This window comes from Rhipicephalus sanguineus, chromosome 2, assembly GCF_013339695.2.
Source record: "Rhipicephalus sanguineus isolate Rsan-2018 chromosome 2, BIME_Rsan_1.4, whole genome shotgun sequence".
NCBI lineage: Eukaryota > Metazoa > Arthropoda > Arachnida > Ixodida > Ixodidae > Rhipicephalus > Rhipicephalus sanguineus.
In genome coordinates, this window is record NC_051177.1 from 123,616,524 (window position 1) to 123,630,647 (window position 14,124).

General features: G+C 49.1%; 1 protein-coding gene and 8 non-coding genes across 9 annotated transcripts; all 9 read left to right on the plus strand.

Annotated features, from left to right (window-relative positions):
- The first annotated feature begins 807 nt into the window (after positions 1 to 807).
- On the plus strand, positions 808 to 889 carry Trnal-aag (transfer RNA leucine (anticodon AAG)). Its single transcript has one exon. It is a non-coding gene; the product is annotated as a tRNA-Leu (tRNA).
- Positions 890 to 977: 88 nt separating this feature from the next.
- Trnal-aag (transfer RNA leucine (anticodon AAG)) lies at positions 978 to 1,059 on the plus strand. The gene has a single exon. It is a non-coding gene; the product is annotated as a tRNA-Leu (tRNA).
- Positions 1,060 to 1,145: 86 nt separating this feature from the next.
- Trnal-aag (transfer RNA leucine (anticodon AAG)) lies at positions 1,146 to 1,227 on the plus strand. Its single transcript has one exon. It is a non-coding gene; the product is annotated as a tRNA-Leu (tRNA).
- Positions 1,228 to 1,480: 253 nt separating this feature from the next.
- Positions 1,481 to 1,562, plus strand: Trnal-aag (transfer RNA leucine (anticodon AAG)). The gene has a single exon. It is a non-coding gene; the product is annotated as a tRNA-Leu (tRNA).
- Positions 1,563 to 1,649: 87 nt separating this feature from the next.
- On the plus strand, positions 1,650 to 1,731 carry Trnal-aag (transfer RNA leucine (anticodon AAG)). The gene has a single exon. It is a non-coding gene; the product is annotated as a tRNA-Leu (tRNA).
- Positions 1,732 to 1,818: 87 nt separating this feature from the next.
- Trnal-aag (transfer RNA leucine (anticodon AAG)) lies at positions 1,819 to 1,900 on the plus strand. The gene has a single exon. It is a non-coding gene; the product is annotated as a tRNA-Leu (tRNA).
- A 148-nt stretch (positions 1,901 to 2,048) lies between these two features.
- Positions 2,049 to 3,260, plus strand: LOC119381855 (uncharacterized). Its single transcript, XM_037649609.2, has one exon. It carries the CDS (start codon positions 2,049 to 2,051, stop codon positions 3,258 to 3,260), a length of 1,212 nt encoding a protein of 403 aa, XP_037505537.2.
- An 8,740-nt stretch (positions 3,261 to 12,000) lies between these two features.
- Trnal-aag (transfer RNA leucine (anticodon AAG)) lies at positions 12,001 to 12,082 on the plus strand. Its single transcript has one exon. It is a non-coding gene; the product is annotated as a tRNA-Leu (tRNA).
- A 1,232-nt stretch (positions 12,083 to 13,314) lies between these two features.
- Positions 13,315 to 13,396, plus strand: Trnaf-aaa (transfer RNA phenylalanine (anticodon AAA)). The gene has a single exon. It is a non-coding gene; the product is annotated as a tRNA-Phe (tRNA).
- Positions 13,397 to 14,124: the final 728 nt, after the last annotated feature.

Below are 14,124 nucleotides of genomic sequence, written 5' to 3' on the forward strand. Positions count from 1 at the left end.
ATCATCCGCGAAACATGAGGATCCATGATGTGGTTGGTCGTCCACTTCTTCACTTGGAAGAGAGCACAGAAATAATGATAACGAAAGCAACAATGAAAGGATTTGGTGACGCGATAAGTATTATGTGCATTGAAAACGTTTGACCGCAGCGGTTTTGCATAAGTATGCGTTTGGTTTAGCATTTTTATTGGTCTCTTTTACGGACTCGCTGTTGCCCCACCTCTTTAACATCATGAGGCCAACTCCGCCCTACAGATTATAATAAATCAATCAAATGCTTAAAAAAGATGCTCGATCGTCTGCAAAACGCTCTTCAATTCTATTCTTTGGGTAATTCCACCGTATCGTCGAATTCGCTATCTTGTCATCTTTTATTCGTCAAAAACGCCACTTTAATCGGTTCAAAATTAAATCATTTCAGAATTCAACAATATGTCCAAGTTTGACGATATCTTCGCATTAGCAGTTGCGATTGGAAATTGCCGTAGACACTGCGGTTCTTCGGCAGTCGTTCCTATGCTTAGCTAAAAGAATGTTTGTCTATTTCAAACAGGCATATACATTTCTTCGCTCAACACAATGCGTTAACATCCAATGCTTGAAATGGAACACATCAGCAACGCGGTTCTGTTCAGCTACACGAGCTGCGATTATACCGGGTTGTTTCTTTAGTTAGTTTGTTTTTTTCTCGGCGTTTGCAGCTGCTCGCCGCAAACGGCGTGATTTCAAGCGGTGCAGGAAATGGAGAACGTAGCGAGCGCGCAGAGATAAAGGAAGTTATTAACCCGGAGCACGAACAGAACCGTCGGTAGCGTGGCCGAGCGGTCCAAGGCGCTGGTTTAAGGCACCAGTCTCTTCGGGGGCGTGGGTTCGAATCCCACCGCTGCCACAGTTTTTTTTTAATTGCACTTATTTAAGGACTTGTTTCGTCGTAATGGCAAATGAAGTTATTAACCCGGAGCACGGACGAAGCCGTCGGTAGCGTGGCCGAGCGGTCTAAGGCGCTGGTTTAAGGCACCAGTCTCTTCGGGGGCGTGGGTTCGAATCCCACCGCTGCCACAGTTTTTTTAATTGCACTTATTTAAGGACTTGTTTCGTCGTAATGGCAAATGAAGTTATTAACCCGGAGCACGGACGAAGCCGTCGGTAGCGTGGCCGAGCGGTCTAAGGCGCTGGTTTAAGGCACCAGTCTCTTCGGGGGCGTGGGTTCGAATCCCACCGCTGCCACAGTTTTTTTTTATTGCACTTATTTAAGGACTTGTTTCGTCGTAATGACAAATGAAGTTATTAACCCGGAGCACGGACGAAGCCGTCGGTAGCGTGCGAGCGGTCTAAGGCGCTGGTTTAAGGCACCAGTCTCTTCGGGGGCGTGGGTTCGAATCCCACCGCTGCCAGTTTTTTTTTAATTGCACTTATTTAAGAACTTGTTTCGTCGTAATGGCAAATGAAGTTATTAACCCGGAGCACGGACGAAGCCGTCGGTAGCGTGGCCGAGCGGTCTATGGCGCTGGTTTAAGGCACCAGTCTCTTCGGGGGCGTGGGTTCGAATCCCACCGCTGCCACAGTTTTTTTTAATTGCACTTATTTAAGGACTTGTTTCGTCGTAATGGCAAATGAAGTTATTAACCCGGAGCACGGACGAAGCCGTCGGTAGCGTGGCCGAGCGGTCTAAGGCGCTGGTTTAAGGCACCAGTCTCTTCGGGGGCGTGGGTTCGAATCCCACCGCTGCCACAGTTTTTTTTAATTGCACTTATTTAAGGACTTGTTTCGTCGTAATGGCAAATGAAGTTATTAACCCGGAGCACGGACGAAGCCGTCGGTAGCGTGGCCGGGCGGTCTAAGGCGCTGGTTTAAGGCACCAGTCTCTTCGGGGGCGTGGGTTCGAATCCCACCGCTGCCACAGGTTTTTTTAATTGCACTTATTTAAGAACTTGTTTCGTCGTAATGGCAAATGAAATTATTAACCCGGAGCACGGATGAAGCCGTCGGTAGCGTGGCCGAGCGGTGGATTCCACTTCCGGCCGCGACAGCGAGCGGACGCATTTGGAATGGGCTCTGTCGGAGCGGTATCAGCGGCCGTTTCTGGCCGCGGAAACAGGGTGTCTGCTGCCTCGGATAACGAGTATCGCGTTGTTTTGCCTAGTCTGCCATCAGGAAGTTTAGTTTTGAATACGGTTTTCATGCATGGGGATGTGAGGGCCCGGCCCTATCGTGTAGAAGACTTCAGGGATACGCTGAGTGATTTGAAATTGCTCCCCGAGGTTTCGTCCTTGGGGGCGTATCAAATGAATCACGTATGGGCAGTCACGTTCAAGTGTGCGGAAGGCGCGAAGAGGCTGCTCGAAAAAGCCGACGTGAAAGTGAAGGGCCAGCGTTGCGTCCTCATTGACCCGTCGAAGAAGGAACTGCGGTTGAAGTTGCACTGGCTCCTGCCTACCGTTCCCGACGACGACGTACGGGCGGCCTTGCTGAACTACGGAAGAGTGACGGATATAGTCAAGGAACGCTGGAAGGTTAGCGGCGTGTCTGACAATGCCTCAACGACACGTACCGTGACAATGAACCTGAAGGCAGGAGTCAAGCCAGAGGATATACCCCATCAGATAAGGATTGCTGGTGAGCTTGCCCTTGTGGTAGTGCCGGGAAGGGCACCACTATGCCTTCGCTGTCAGTGCACCGGGCACATTCGCCGGGACTGTAACGTGCCGCGCTGCACGCTGTGTCGTCGCTTTGGCCACACCGAGACAGAATGCGTGCGTACCTACGCCAGTGTCGCGGGGCCCGTGGGGAGTGACGACAACTCGGAGCTGCTAATGGATGAAGCCGATTCGGAAGCAGCAGCGAGTGCTGAGACAGAAAGCGCTACGACGGACAGTGCACCGGCTGAACAAATCTCGGGCGAGAAAGTTCGAGCGGGGCCGGCGAACTTCAAAGGCGAAGGCGCACTACCGGTTACAGATGAAGCCTCAGAAGCAGCACTGGCCAGGGATGAGAAGAGCAAAGCGCCAGTGGCGGGTGGCAAGAAGGAAGCGGAGGAGGCAATGGACATTTCTAAGGAAGGCGCCGCGACTAATAAGCGACCACACGAAGGCGTCGAGGGAGAGGGTTCTTCTACGGACCTGATCAGCGCCGGAGAGCCACCACCAAAAGCAGCCCCCCAGCGTCGGGCAACGTTGCGGCCAAGGCCGACCATCCCAATAGACCGGAGGCTGACGGCGTCGACACCATCGACGCCGCCACCACCGCCACCGGTTACATAGCAGTAAGCCCCGTTCTAGGTATCGGGCCCCACGGTAATCTGTCGTCAAGGGTAAGCCCCATGCTCTGGGTCTCTATTATACTATATTATTGCAATGGCACTGCCTGACAAACCCTTGCGCTTCGCCACAATCAATGTTAGAGGGCTTGCAGCTAGGAGAAGGCAATTGCAGTTGTATAGACTGACGATGGAACAAGATTTAGATATCATTGCCGTACAAGAAACGAAAATTGAAGGTGACGTCGAGACCAAGAGTATGGTGCTTCCTTTCACGTCAAGGTACTACGCGGCTGTTAGTCACGCCGTTGGGAGATCCGCGGGGTGTGTCCTTTTGTGCGCCAACACCCAGGCCTTGAAGTGAAGGCTGTGAGGTCAGACTCGGCAGGACGCATGGTCGTCTGTGACATTGTTTTTGGTTCAGCAGACTGGCGAGTGATGTGCCTTTATGCTCCTAACGCACTCGATGAAAGAAGACAGTTCTTCGAGAGTATTAGAAACTATTGCAATATTGAAGGGAATCTGGTGCTTATGGGAGACTTTAATTGTGTACTGGCAGCACGCGATAAATCGAGTGGTACAGCATATAGAGACGCCAGCACGGCTGAGCTTCGCAAAATAATTGATGAATATGGGCTCGAGGACGTGGCGGAATGCTTGGATAGCGGCCGAAATGTGCGCTTCACGCATTTTCAAGCATCCAGCCACGCCCGGCTTGACAGAGTGTACGTTCCGGGCGAATTGATAACGCTTGCGCAAGAGTACCGAGTGCAGTCTGTTTCATTTAGCGACCACTGCCTAGTCTCGTTTGATATTAAAAGCAAAGCGGAAAGTAGAAATAAGTTCGCATGCGAATTGTGGAAGCTCAATGCGAAGATTTTAGACGATGAGGTTTTCTGCGAAAAAGTGTTAGCCTCGCTTGAAGAGATTAAGAACCGAGCAGACACAACAGTAGGCGAACAATGGGAAACTTTCAAACAAAAAACGAAAATGAAGGCACTGGAACGATCCAGCGCTATAAAGCACGAGAAGAATAAATACGAGGCAGACCTGCGGAAAAGCTTGCAAATGCTTACATATCAAGAAAGCCTAGCTCCTGGGACGTTCAGGGACGATATCTGTGCGCTCAAGCAGAAGCTTGAGCAGACGGATATCGAACGCTATCGCGGGGCGTTGATCCGAGCTAGAGTAGATGCAATGATAACAGGTGAGGCACCAACTAAAAGAGCCCTCGCAAAGGAAAGGAAGTGGGCCCGCAGGAACGTAATTTACGAAGTTGAACAAGACGGTGTTATCTTGAATGAACAGACAGACATTGAACACGTGTTCACGATGTACTACGAACAGTTGTTTGCCTGTAGCCCGGTTGACGCGGAAAGTTTCAAGACAGAATTCATGCCTTCAATGCCAAAGATTGATAACAGTTCAAAAGAGACTTTAGAGCGCCCGATTACGGCCGAGGAAATAGCGGTGGCTATTGATGACTTAAAACCGGGGAAATCTCCTGGGCCCGATGGGCTAGGAGCTGATTTTTACAAGGCGTTCAAGTACGAAGTAGCCCCTATACTAGCTAATGTTTTAGAAGATGCATATGAACGTAAGCGATTACCGCCTTCATTCCTGTCCACGCACACAGTTCTGATCCCAAAAACAGACGATCGTGACACGTTAAGGCAGGTAACGGCATATCGCCCTATCAGCTTAGCGAATGTCGACTACAAGGTATACATGAAAGTTTTGGCGAAAAGACTACAAGCGGTTATTAAGGATATAGTTGGGCCGCACCAGACGTGCGGTATAAAGGATCGGTCCAATTTCACTAACATTCACACGGCGAGAAGCATACTTGAGTGCTGTGACGTATTAGGCAAACAAGTCGCAATGCTCCAGCTCGATTTAGAGAAAGCGTTCGATCGCGTACCGCACGAAATACTGTTTGCGATTCTGGAATATATAAACGTGGGATCCGTTATCACGGAGGGAGTCGCAATGGCGTACAGGGGCTGCACGACGAGGCTAATATTCAACAAGTCCGTGGGAGAGCTTATCGAAGTGCAGCGGTCGGTGCGACAGGGTTGCCCCCTCTCACCGCTACTTTTCGCTTTATATATCGAGCCCTTGTGCCTCAGTGTAATAAGAGCTAGCTGTATAAATGGCTTTAAAGTACAGCAAGTTGAGGTAAAACTACTCGCATACGCGGATGACATAGCAGTGTTTTGCGGGGACCACGCCAGTGTCACGAATACCGTGGAAATTGTGAAGCGTTTTTGTGCTACTAGCGGCAGCGCTGTTAACTGGGGCAAGAGCCTCGGAATCTGGCATGGAGCTTGGCCAGTGACACCCAACACGTTTGCCAACATGCAATGGGTTTCCACACCCACGAGATACCTTGGCGTCCCTTTAGAGTTTTATCGCGACAGTGAACCCTACTGGCAGAACCAAGTTTTGGAAATGCGCGCAAGGGCGGAGAAGACAAAAGGGTCAGAATTGTCTATGTTTGCCCGCAGCACTGTGTGCAACGTCTTTTTTGTTACGAAATTGTGGTATGTGCTAAGCGTTTTGCACTGCTCTCGCACTAACGTACAGAAGTTGCACAGAATTCTGGCTGTTTTTGTTTGGGGGTCGGTTTGGGAGAGGACAAGCCGTACCAACCTGTTCCGACGTGTACGGGATGGAGGCCTCAGCCTGTCGCATTTATTCCTGAGGCAAGTAGTCAACCGGTTCTGTTTCCTACGTGATGTGAAGGACCCCTTTTTACGTACTGTACTACAGCTTAGACTAAGTAAACTTGTGCCTGATTTTGTTGTATCCACCGTATTTATAGCAGGAGGGGTTTTCGGTTTCCTGAAGGAAGTTGTGGCGGCTTATAAATTCTTGCGTGCTCGATTTTCTTGTGAATATTTGTCGGAAGTGAAACGAAGGAAGTTGTACAAGGACCTCGTCGATGTACTTCTTCCTGTGCCTCTGTATCGCGCCATGTATAATGCCAATCCAGGAAGCGATGTTCTGAAGCGTGTAAAACGAATGTATGTTGCTCCAGGAGCCAAGTCCTTTTTCTTCAGGTTGCACACCGGGACACTAGAGGTTAAAACATGGATAAAGGAAAAGGGAATGCATGTACATTGGGGTGTGCACTGCTTTATATGTAGAAAGCCTGAGACCATTGAGCATGTCTTTTTAGAATGCCGGGAAGGCGTGTTCTTTTGGGACATACTGCAAAGAACGCTGAAAAAAGACTTTCCCCTAGACCCGCGAGGAATCCGTTTCCTATCTGTGGAAAATGAAGACGGCGTCCCATTTGACGCAGTTATGCTCATGGGATTGCACTGCATATGGAAGGCCTGCATGGCCGCACGTCACGTCGATGTAGATGCAAGGTCGGCACAGGAGTATTTCCGTGAATCAGTGGGCAGGTTCCTGGAAGCACACAAATCTTCGGAGCCGGTACCTGAATGGGTATAGAGGATCGAACCACTCATGTATATGAAACGATTTTAGTCACCACATGTCAGCCATAGTTTGGCTGATCGTTTTATCCATGCCCACTTTACGCACTTATGTAATATGTATTCTTACGTTTGACCTCTGATTGTGTTTGTGTTCTGATGTGTATGTCAAAGCAGGCAATAAAGAAAAAAAAATCGTGGCCGAGCGGTCTAAGGCGCTGGTTTAAGGCACCAGTCTCTACGGGGGCGTGAGTTCGAATCCCACCGCTGCCACAATTTTTTTTAATTGCGCTTATTTAAGAACTTGTTTCCTCGTAATGAAAAATGAAGTTATTAACCCGGAGCACAGACGAAACCGTCGGTAGCGTGGCCGATTCCACTTCCGGCCGCTGAAGCGAACGGACGTGCGATGGCTGGCTCCAGCGGAGCGGTGACAGCGGCCCATTTAAGCCGCGGAAACAGGTCTTTTGAAGATAAGGACTATGAAGTTGTATTGCCAAACCTTCCTACAGGGCGTATTGTTTTAAATACGGTGTTTTTGCATGCTGACGTACGAGCCCGGCCGTATCGGGTGGAAGATTTCCGTGACACTCTGGCAAGCCTGCGATTGCTCCCCGAGGTGGCTGCGTTGGGGGCGTATAGGATGAGCCATGTGTGGGCGGTGACTTTCAAGAACATGGACGCAGTCAAGACGATCCTGGCGCACGGAGACATCAAGGTTAAAAACTGCCGTTGTCTCGTCATAGATCCGGCAAACCAAGATGTGCGTATGAAGGTGCACTGGCTGCTGCACAACGTTCTTGATGAAGATGTGCGACGTGCGTTCGAGCCGTACGGTCAAGTGACTGACATTAGCAGGGAGCGGTGGCGTGTAAACGGCATCACCGAAAAAGGCTCCACGACCCGCATTGTGACACTTCGGTTGAAGGTGGGCGTTAAAATTGATGACCTGCCTCATCAAGTGAACGTAAGCGGTGAGCAGGCTTTGGTGGTTGTAGCAGGCAGAGCGCCAGTTTGCCTACGTTGCCGAGCAAAGGGGCACATACGGCGCGATTGCCGTGTACCACGATGTGGTATCTGCCGAAGGTTTGGCCATGAGGATAATGACTGCACGCTGTCTTATGCCAGCGTTCTAGGTCCAGCTACTGGCAACGACCAAACTGAGCTGTTCATGGATGAGCATGAAGCGGAAGAAGCAGCAAGTACGACCGGGACAAAAGAACAGGTTACGCCCCAACTGGCGAAATCAAGTAAGCCCTGCGGGATAGCGGACGGAAAGGTCGTGGAGAAGCCGTCTGAGCCAGAGCCACTGAAGCCAGAAGCATCAGTCAACGCGGAGCAGCACCTGCCTACTGTAAATGATCCCAGTGACGCCGAGACACTGAAAGACGACATGGAGGTCAGCGAAAACACAGGCAGTGGACTAGCTGGAAAGCGGCCGAGAGAAAATGGGGGCGAAGGCGAGAGTTCCTCCGGGGATTGTGGTGGTGGAGAACCACCAACTAAAACCTCAGGAATTCGGCGTCCGACTTTGAGGCCACGGCCGAACTTCCAAGCCAACTCACGGGCGGAGGCCAAGCAGCTTCCGCAGCATACGCCACCTGGGACTTGAGACTCTTGTGCTTTTTCCGGACAGAAAGTAACCCGTAAGTGAGCATTGTTTGCCCAGCAATATGCCTGTAAAATGTTATGGGCGTGGTGTAAAGAATTTTGCAACCGCTTTTTTTTTGACAAGCGTTCACCTGAAGTAGACACTGTTTTTCGCACGCTCACAAAGATAAAAGCATGGCTTACAAAATAGAAGCAGCCTTACGTGTCGCTACATTTAACGTTAGAGGCTTACGTTCTAGGAGGCGGCAGTACCAGTTACGTCGTCTGTTGCTTGAAAATGACGTTGATATTGCCGCCGTGCAGGAAACAAAAATTGAATCTGAAGAGCAGATGGATACTATATTTTCGACTTTCCGCTCTAGCTACAATATATGTGTAAGTCATTCTTTAGGTACGTCAGGTGGATGTCTTCTTTTTATGAAGAACACAATTGGTCTTGTTGAAGAATGCGTACAAACTGATAATGAAGGACGATTAATAGCATGTGATTTTCTTTTTTCGGGTGTGAGTTGGCGCGTTGTTTGCGTATATGCGCCAAATAGACAGCATGATAGGAAAATGTTCTTTGAAAACCTTGAAGTGTATCTATCGAGTGATAAGACAACAATAATTCTAGGCGATTTCAATTGTGTCTGTAATGCCGAAGACAGGGCATGTAAAACGCCTATACGTGACTCTAGTGCCTTGTTTTTGGATTCGATGGTTCGTGAGCGAGATTTGGAAGACGTGGGATATGTACTATCGCAGGCTACCCTCTACACACATTACCAGTTCAATAGTCAGGCCAGGCTCGACAGAGCCTATGTGTCTACGTCGTTGCTTCCCCTGTGCCAAGACTACGCTGTGAAGAATGTCTCATTTAGTGACCACAGTCTAGTCATGTTCACCATTAATAAAAAAGAAAAGCCCAAATTTAATTGGGACCTCTGGAAGTTGAACAATAAGTTACTCGAGGATGAAAAGTTTGTGGAAAACATAGAGAAGGAATTAAAAGAAGTGGTTGAGGGCAACACAACCAGTCTAATTCACGCATGGGAGTGTTTCAAGGAAAAAGTAAAAATAGATGCGATTGGAAGGTCAGCTTCAATAAAGCACACCAAATTGAAAGAAGAAAGGCAACTACAGTGCGAACTCGATTTTTTGCTCTGTCAAGAGTGCACGCAACCTGGCATGCGCAGCAAAGAAATCAAAGAAGTGAAACAAAAATTAGAGGCCGCAGAGGTGGAAAGATACAGAGGAGCGGTAGTACGCGCACGCGCAGAAAGGCTTTGGTGTGGCGAGGTTCCTACGAAACGTGCAGTAGCAGATGAAAAGAGCTACGCGACAAGAAACGAAATCCAGGCGATAGAATACAAAAATGAAGTTACAAAAGATAAAACACAGATTGAGCGCGCGTTTGTGGAATATTTCCAACAGTTGTTGGGGGGCGTAAAACAGGACAGCAGCACGTACGTTCGGCATTTCTTGTCACTTATGCCGAAGATTGATGACGACGCGAAAGCTAGATTAGAAGCACCCATCTCTGTCAGAGAAATTGAAATGACCATTGAAAAAATGAACAGCGGAAAGACGCCGGGCCCAGATGGACTAGGTGTTGCATTCTATAAGAAATTTAAAAGTCTTGTGGCAGAAGCTCTGCGGAATATGCTAGGTGAGGCATACGAAAAGAAAGAATTACCAACATCCTTCAGAAGAACGCACATAGTGTTAATCCCAAAAAGTGACGACCCTACGAAACAGCTGTCTGTCAAGTCGTACAGACCAATAACCCTAGCGAATGTTGACTACAAAATATTCATGGGAGTGTTAGCCAGGCGAATTCAAACTGTGATTAAAGAAATAGTCGGACCACATCAAACTTGTGGCATAAAATGCAGAACGATTACGACGAATATTCACATTGCAAGAAATATTTTAGAATGCTGTGATGAGTTTGAGTCTCGAGTAGCTATGTTACAAATTGATCTCGAGAAGGCGTTTGATCGCGTGAACCATGATGTACTCTTGAACATTCTTGACTACGTCAACATAGGAACTGTGGTGTTAGAAGGGGTACGAATGGCGTACACGGGGTGCACTACGAGGATTGTGATAAACAAAAAGCTTAGCGAGAATATAGAAGTCTTATCGAGCGTAAAACAAGGATGTCCTGCGTCTGCACTGCTTTTTGCTATCTATTTAGAACCCCTATGTCAGAAAGTGCTACAGAATGACCAGGTGCGAGGGTTTCGCTTGATGTCCGCGGAGGTCAAAATGCTTAGTTACGCGGACGATATTGCTGTGTTCTGCCAAGACCGGGAGGGTGTCAGAGCAGCACTAAACGATGTGAAGTCCTTCTGTGAGTGCACGGATAGTAAAGTAAATTGGAGTAAGTGCCTTGGAATATGGCATGGAAACTGGCACAGCACACCATCGTTATATGAAAACATTACGTGGAAGGTAACACCTGACAAGTACTTAGGTGTACCTCTCCAACACTACAGGGACACAACAGAATATTGGAGAGAAGAAACGGAACAGCTAAAAATCAAGACGAAAAAGTGGGGAGGGCGAGACTTTTCCATTTTTACGAGGTCAACAGTCAGCAATATATTTCTTATTTCACGAGTGTGGTATGTTTTACAAGTGCTATTTATGTCACGCGTTGCTGTACAAAAGCTCCACAGAGTGTTGGCAGTGTTTATCTGGGCTTCGACGTGGGAGAGGACAAGTCGCACAAATCTGTTCCGTTCTGTGCAAAGTGGGGGGCTAGGTCTTGTACACTTGTTCCTGAGGCAGATAGTGGCCAGGTTTATTTTTTTACGAGATCAAGGTGATTGTTTTTTGAGAACGGTGATACATGTGCGGTTGTCCAATTTTTTGCCTGATTTTATTGTAACCACAGTCAACGGGGCGACAAGGCGACCTAGGGGTTACATGCAAGAAGTGATTGCGGCTTTGGAAATTTTGAGAGTGCGATTTTCGATGGAGTATCTCTCTAAGGTGTCGCGAAAGAGACTGTACAAGGACCTCGTAGAAATTATGTTGCCAGAGCCTCTGTATAGAACATTGTACCCCAATGGGCCAGGGGATGACGTCTTAAAAAGAGTGAAAAAGATGCCAGTTCGGCCCTCAGTTAAGACATTCTTTTTCAAACTTCATAGTGGCACACTCCCTACATTACCTTGGCTCCGTGAAAAACGAATATTTGTCCCTTGGTCAGTAGACTGTATTATCTGCAGAAAACCTGAGACAGTTGACCACATTTTTCTTGACTGTACTGATGCAGTCTTTCTCTGGGACATCCTTCAAAGGACCTTGAAGAAAGAACTGCCCGTTACACCGTATGGCATCCGTTTTCTGCCTGTCATAAGCGTAGGGGGTGTGCCCTACGATATGTTCATGGCACTGGTTCTTCACAGTGTGTGGAGAACACGGATGGCAGTGCGAAACGTAGACGTGAATCCCCGGCCTGCTCGAGAGTATTTCATTGAAAGTGTACCATATTTGATGACTGCATACGAGGCACAAAATGATAAGCCAGAGTGGTTCCCCTGTTTGGTTGAATTGGTTGGCATGAAGCGTCTGCCTTTTTAACTCCCATGTGCTGCAAGCTGGAGCAGCACTTTTATATGTGACACTGCAATGTATTTTTATATGTTGAGTTGTACTTTGTTTGCTAAGCAGGCAATAAAGAAAAAAAAAAAAGGTAGCGTGGCCGAGCGGTCTAAGGCGCTGGTTTAAGGCACCAGTCTCTACGGGGGCGTGGGTTCGAATCCCACCGCTGCCACAATTTTTTTTAATTGCGCTTATTTAAGAACTTGTTTCCTTGTAATGAAAAATGATGTTATTAACCCGGAGCACAGACGAAACCGCCGGTATCGTGGCCGAGCGGGCATTCTACTTCCGGGCGCGCCAGCGAACGGACGCAGAATGAACGGCTCCGATGGAGCGGCGATAGCGGCCCATGCCGGCCGCGGAAACAGGATCACCGTCGAAGACGATAAGAACTACGAGATTGTACTGCCTACATTGCCTACCGGTCGAATTGTTCAGAACACGTTGTTCTTGCACGGTGACGTGCGTGAGAGGCCCTACAGGGTCGAAGACTTTCGAGACGCCCTGGTCGCTGCTGGTGTGCTCCCTGACGTGGTGGCGTTGGGGGCGTACCAGATTAACCATGTCTGGGCGGTGACTCTCAACACCGGAGAAGCAACGAAGAAACTGGCTGCGTTGAAGGAGCTGAAGGTGAAAGGGCGCCGGTGTGCTATATTCGACCCTGAAGACCAGCAGGTGAAACTTTGCCTGCATTGGCTGCTCTACGGCGTGCAGGATGAAGACATCCGGACAGCTTTCGCAGCATTCGGAAACGTCACCGAGGTGACGCGTGAGCGTTGGCGCGTCCAGGGCATGCATGAAAAGGGCTCAACTACCAGGAGCGTGCTCCTCAAGTTGAAGCCCGGTCTCAAGGTGGACAATCTGCCCCACCTGTTTAGAGTCGCCGGCGAATTGGCCCTCGTGGTGGTGCCCGGGAGGGCAATGCAATGCCTGCGTTGCCACGGCACGGGTCATGTTCGCCGAGACTGCAAGGTGCCTCGCTGTTCAAAGTGCAGGCGCTATGGACATGCAGACGTGGACTGCGTCCGCACCTACGCGTCGGCGACCGGACTGCCAAGGGCAGACGAACACGACGAGCTCATGGACGACGCCGAGGCTGAGGAGGCAGCGAGGGGGACCGACGAGGCTAAAAAGCAGGCGGGTCCACCGGACACGTCGGCGCCTTCCGGCGGCGAAGCCCCGAAAGGGGATGGCCCGGTGGAACAACAAGCGTCAGGTGACTCGTCTGGCTCAAAAGGCACCCCGCCGATAACACAGGTCCTGCCAGCGTCCTTTGGAGCTGACACTCGCCAGGTTCCTGAACCGACGCACCATGGAGCGGCGGGTAATGTGGCTGGGTCGAGCGACACGACGGGGAAAGCGACGGAGAGCTCGCCAGGAACCCGGAGCACGGACGAAGCCGTCGGTAGCGTGGCCGAGTGGTCTAAGGCGCTAGTTTAAAGCACCAGTCTCTTCGGGGGCGTGGGTTCGAATCCCGCCGCTGCCAAACGTTTTTAAAATGTCGCGTTTATTTAACCATTCTCCTTTTCAAATTGGCAAAAGAAGTTGTTAACCCGCATCACGAAGGGAGCTGTCGGTAGCGTGGCTGAGTGTCTTGCAGGGAACACTAAAAAAGAACTCCCTGTAACGCCCTACGGCACCCGTTTTCTTCCAGTAGAAAATGAAAACGGAGTACCTTATGACATGATCATGACTCTGACCTTACACACCTTATGGAAAACGTGTATGGCTGTACGAAATTTCGATGTAAACGCCAAGGCCTCCCGAGAATACTTCATTGAAAGTATTGTCCAAATAAGATATGTGTATAAGTCGCAGTCCCATCCACCAGATTGGCTACCTATATTAGATATTTTAGTAACCTTAAAACGGTTTTAATGGTTCTGTTGGCTCCATAATGTGGTGAATGTTATCTATACTTGAAGATGTGGCAATAAAGAAAGAAGGCGGTTGATCCCTCCTTCGTAGGAATCGGAATAACACGAAAGTAAAGCGTGCCCTTACAGAAGTAACTGAATGTTTACAGAAGTAACTGAATTGACATAAGAGAGTTTGCACAATTTATATTGATGTCTGGCAGCTATAGCACCGTTTACCGTGTACGTAGCTTTAGGTACACGTTAATGAACTCCAGGTGGTCGAAATTTCCGGAGCCCTCCACTACGGCGTCCCTCATAATCACATCGTGGATTTGGGAAGTTAAACCCCAGTTAT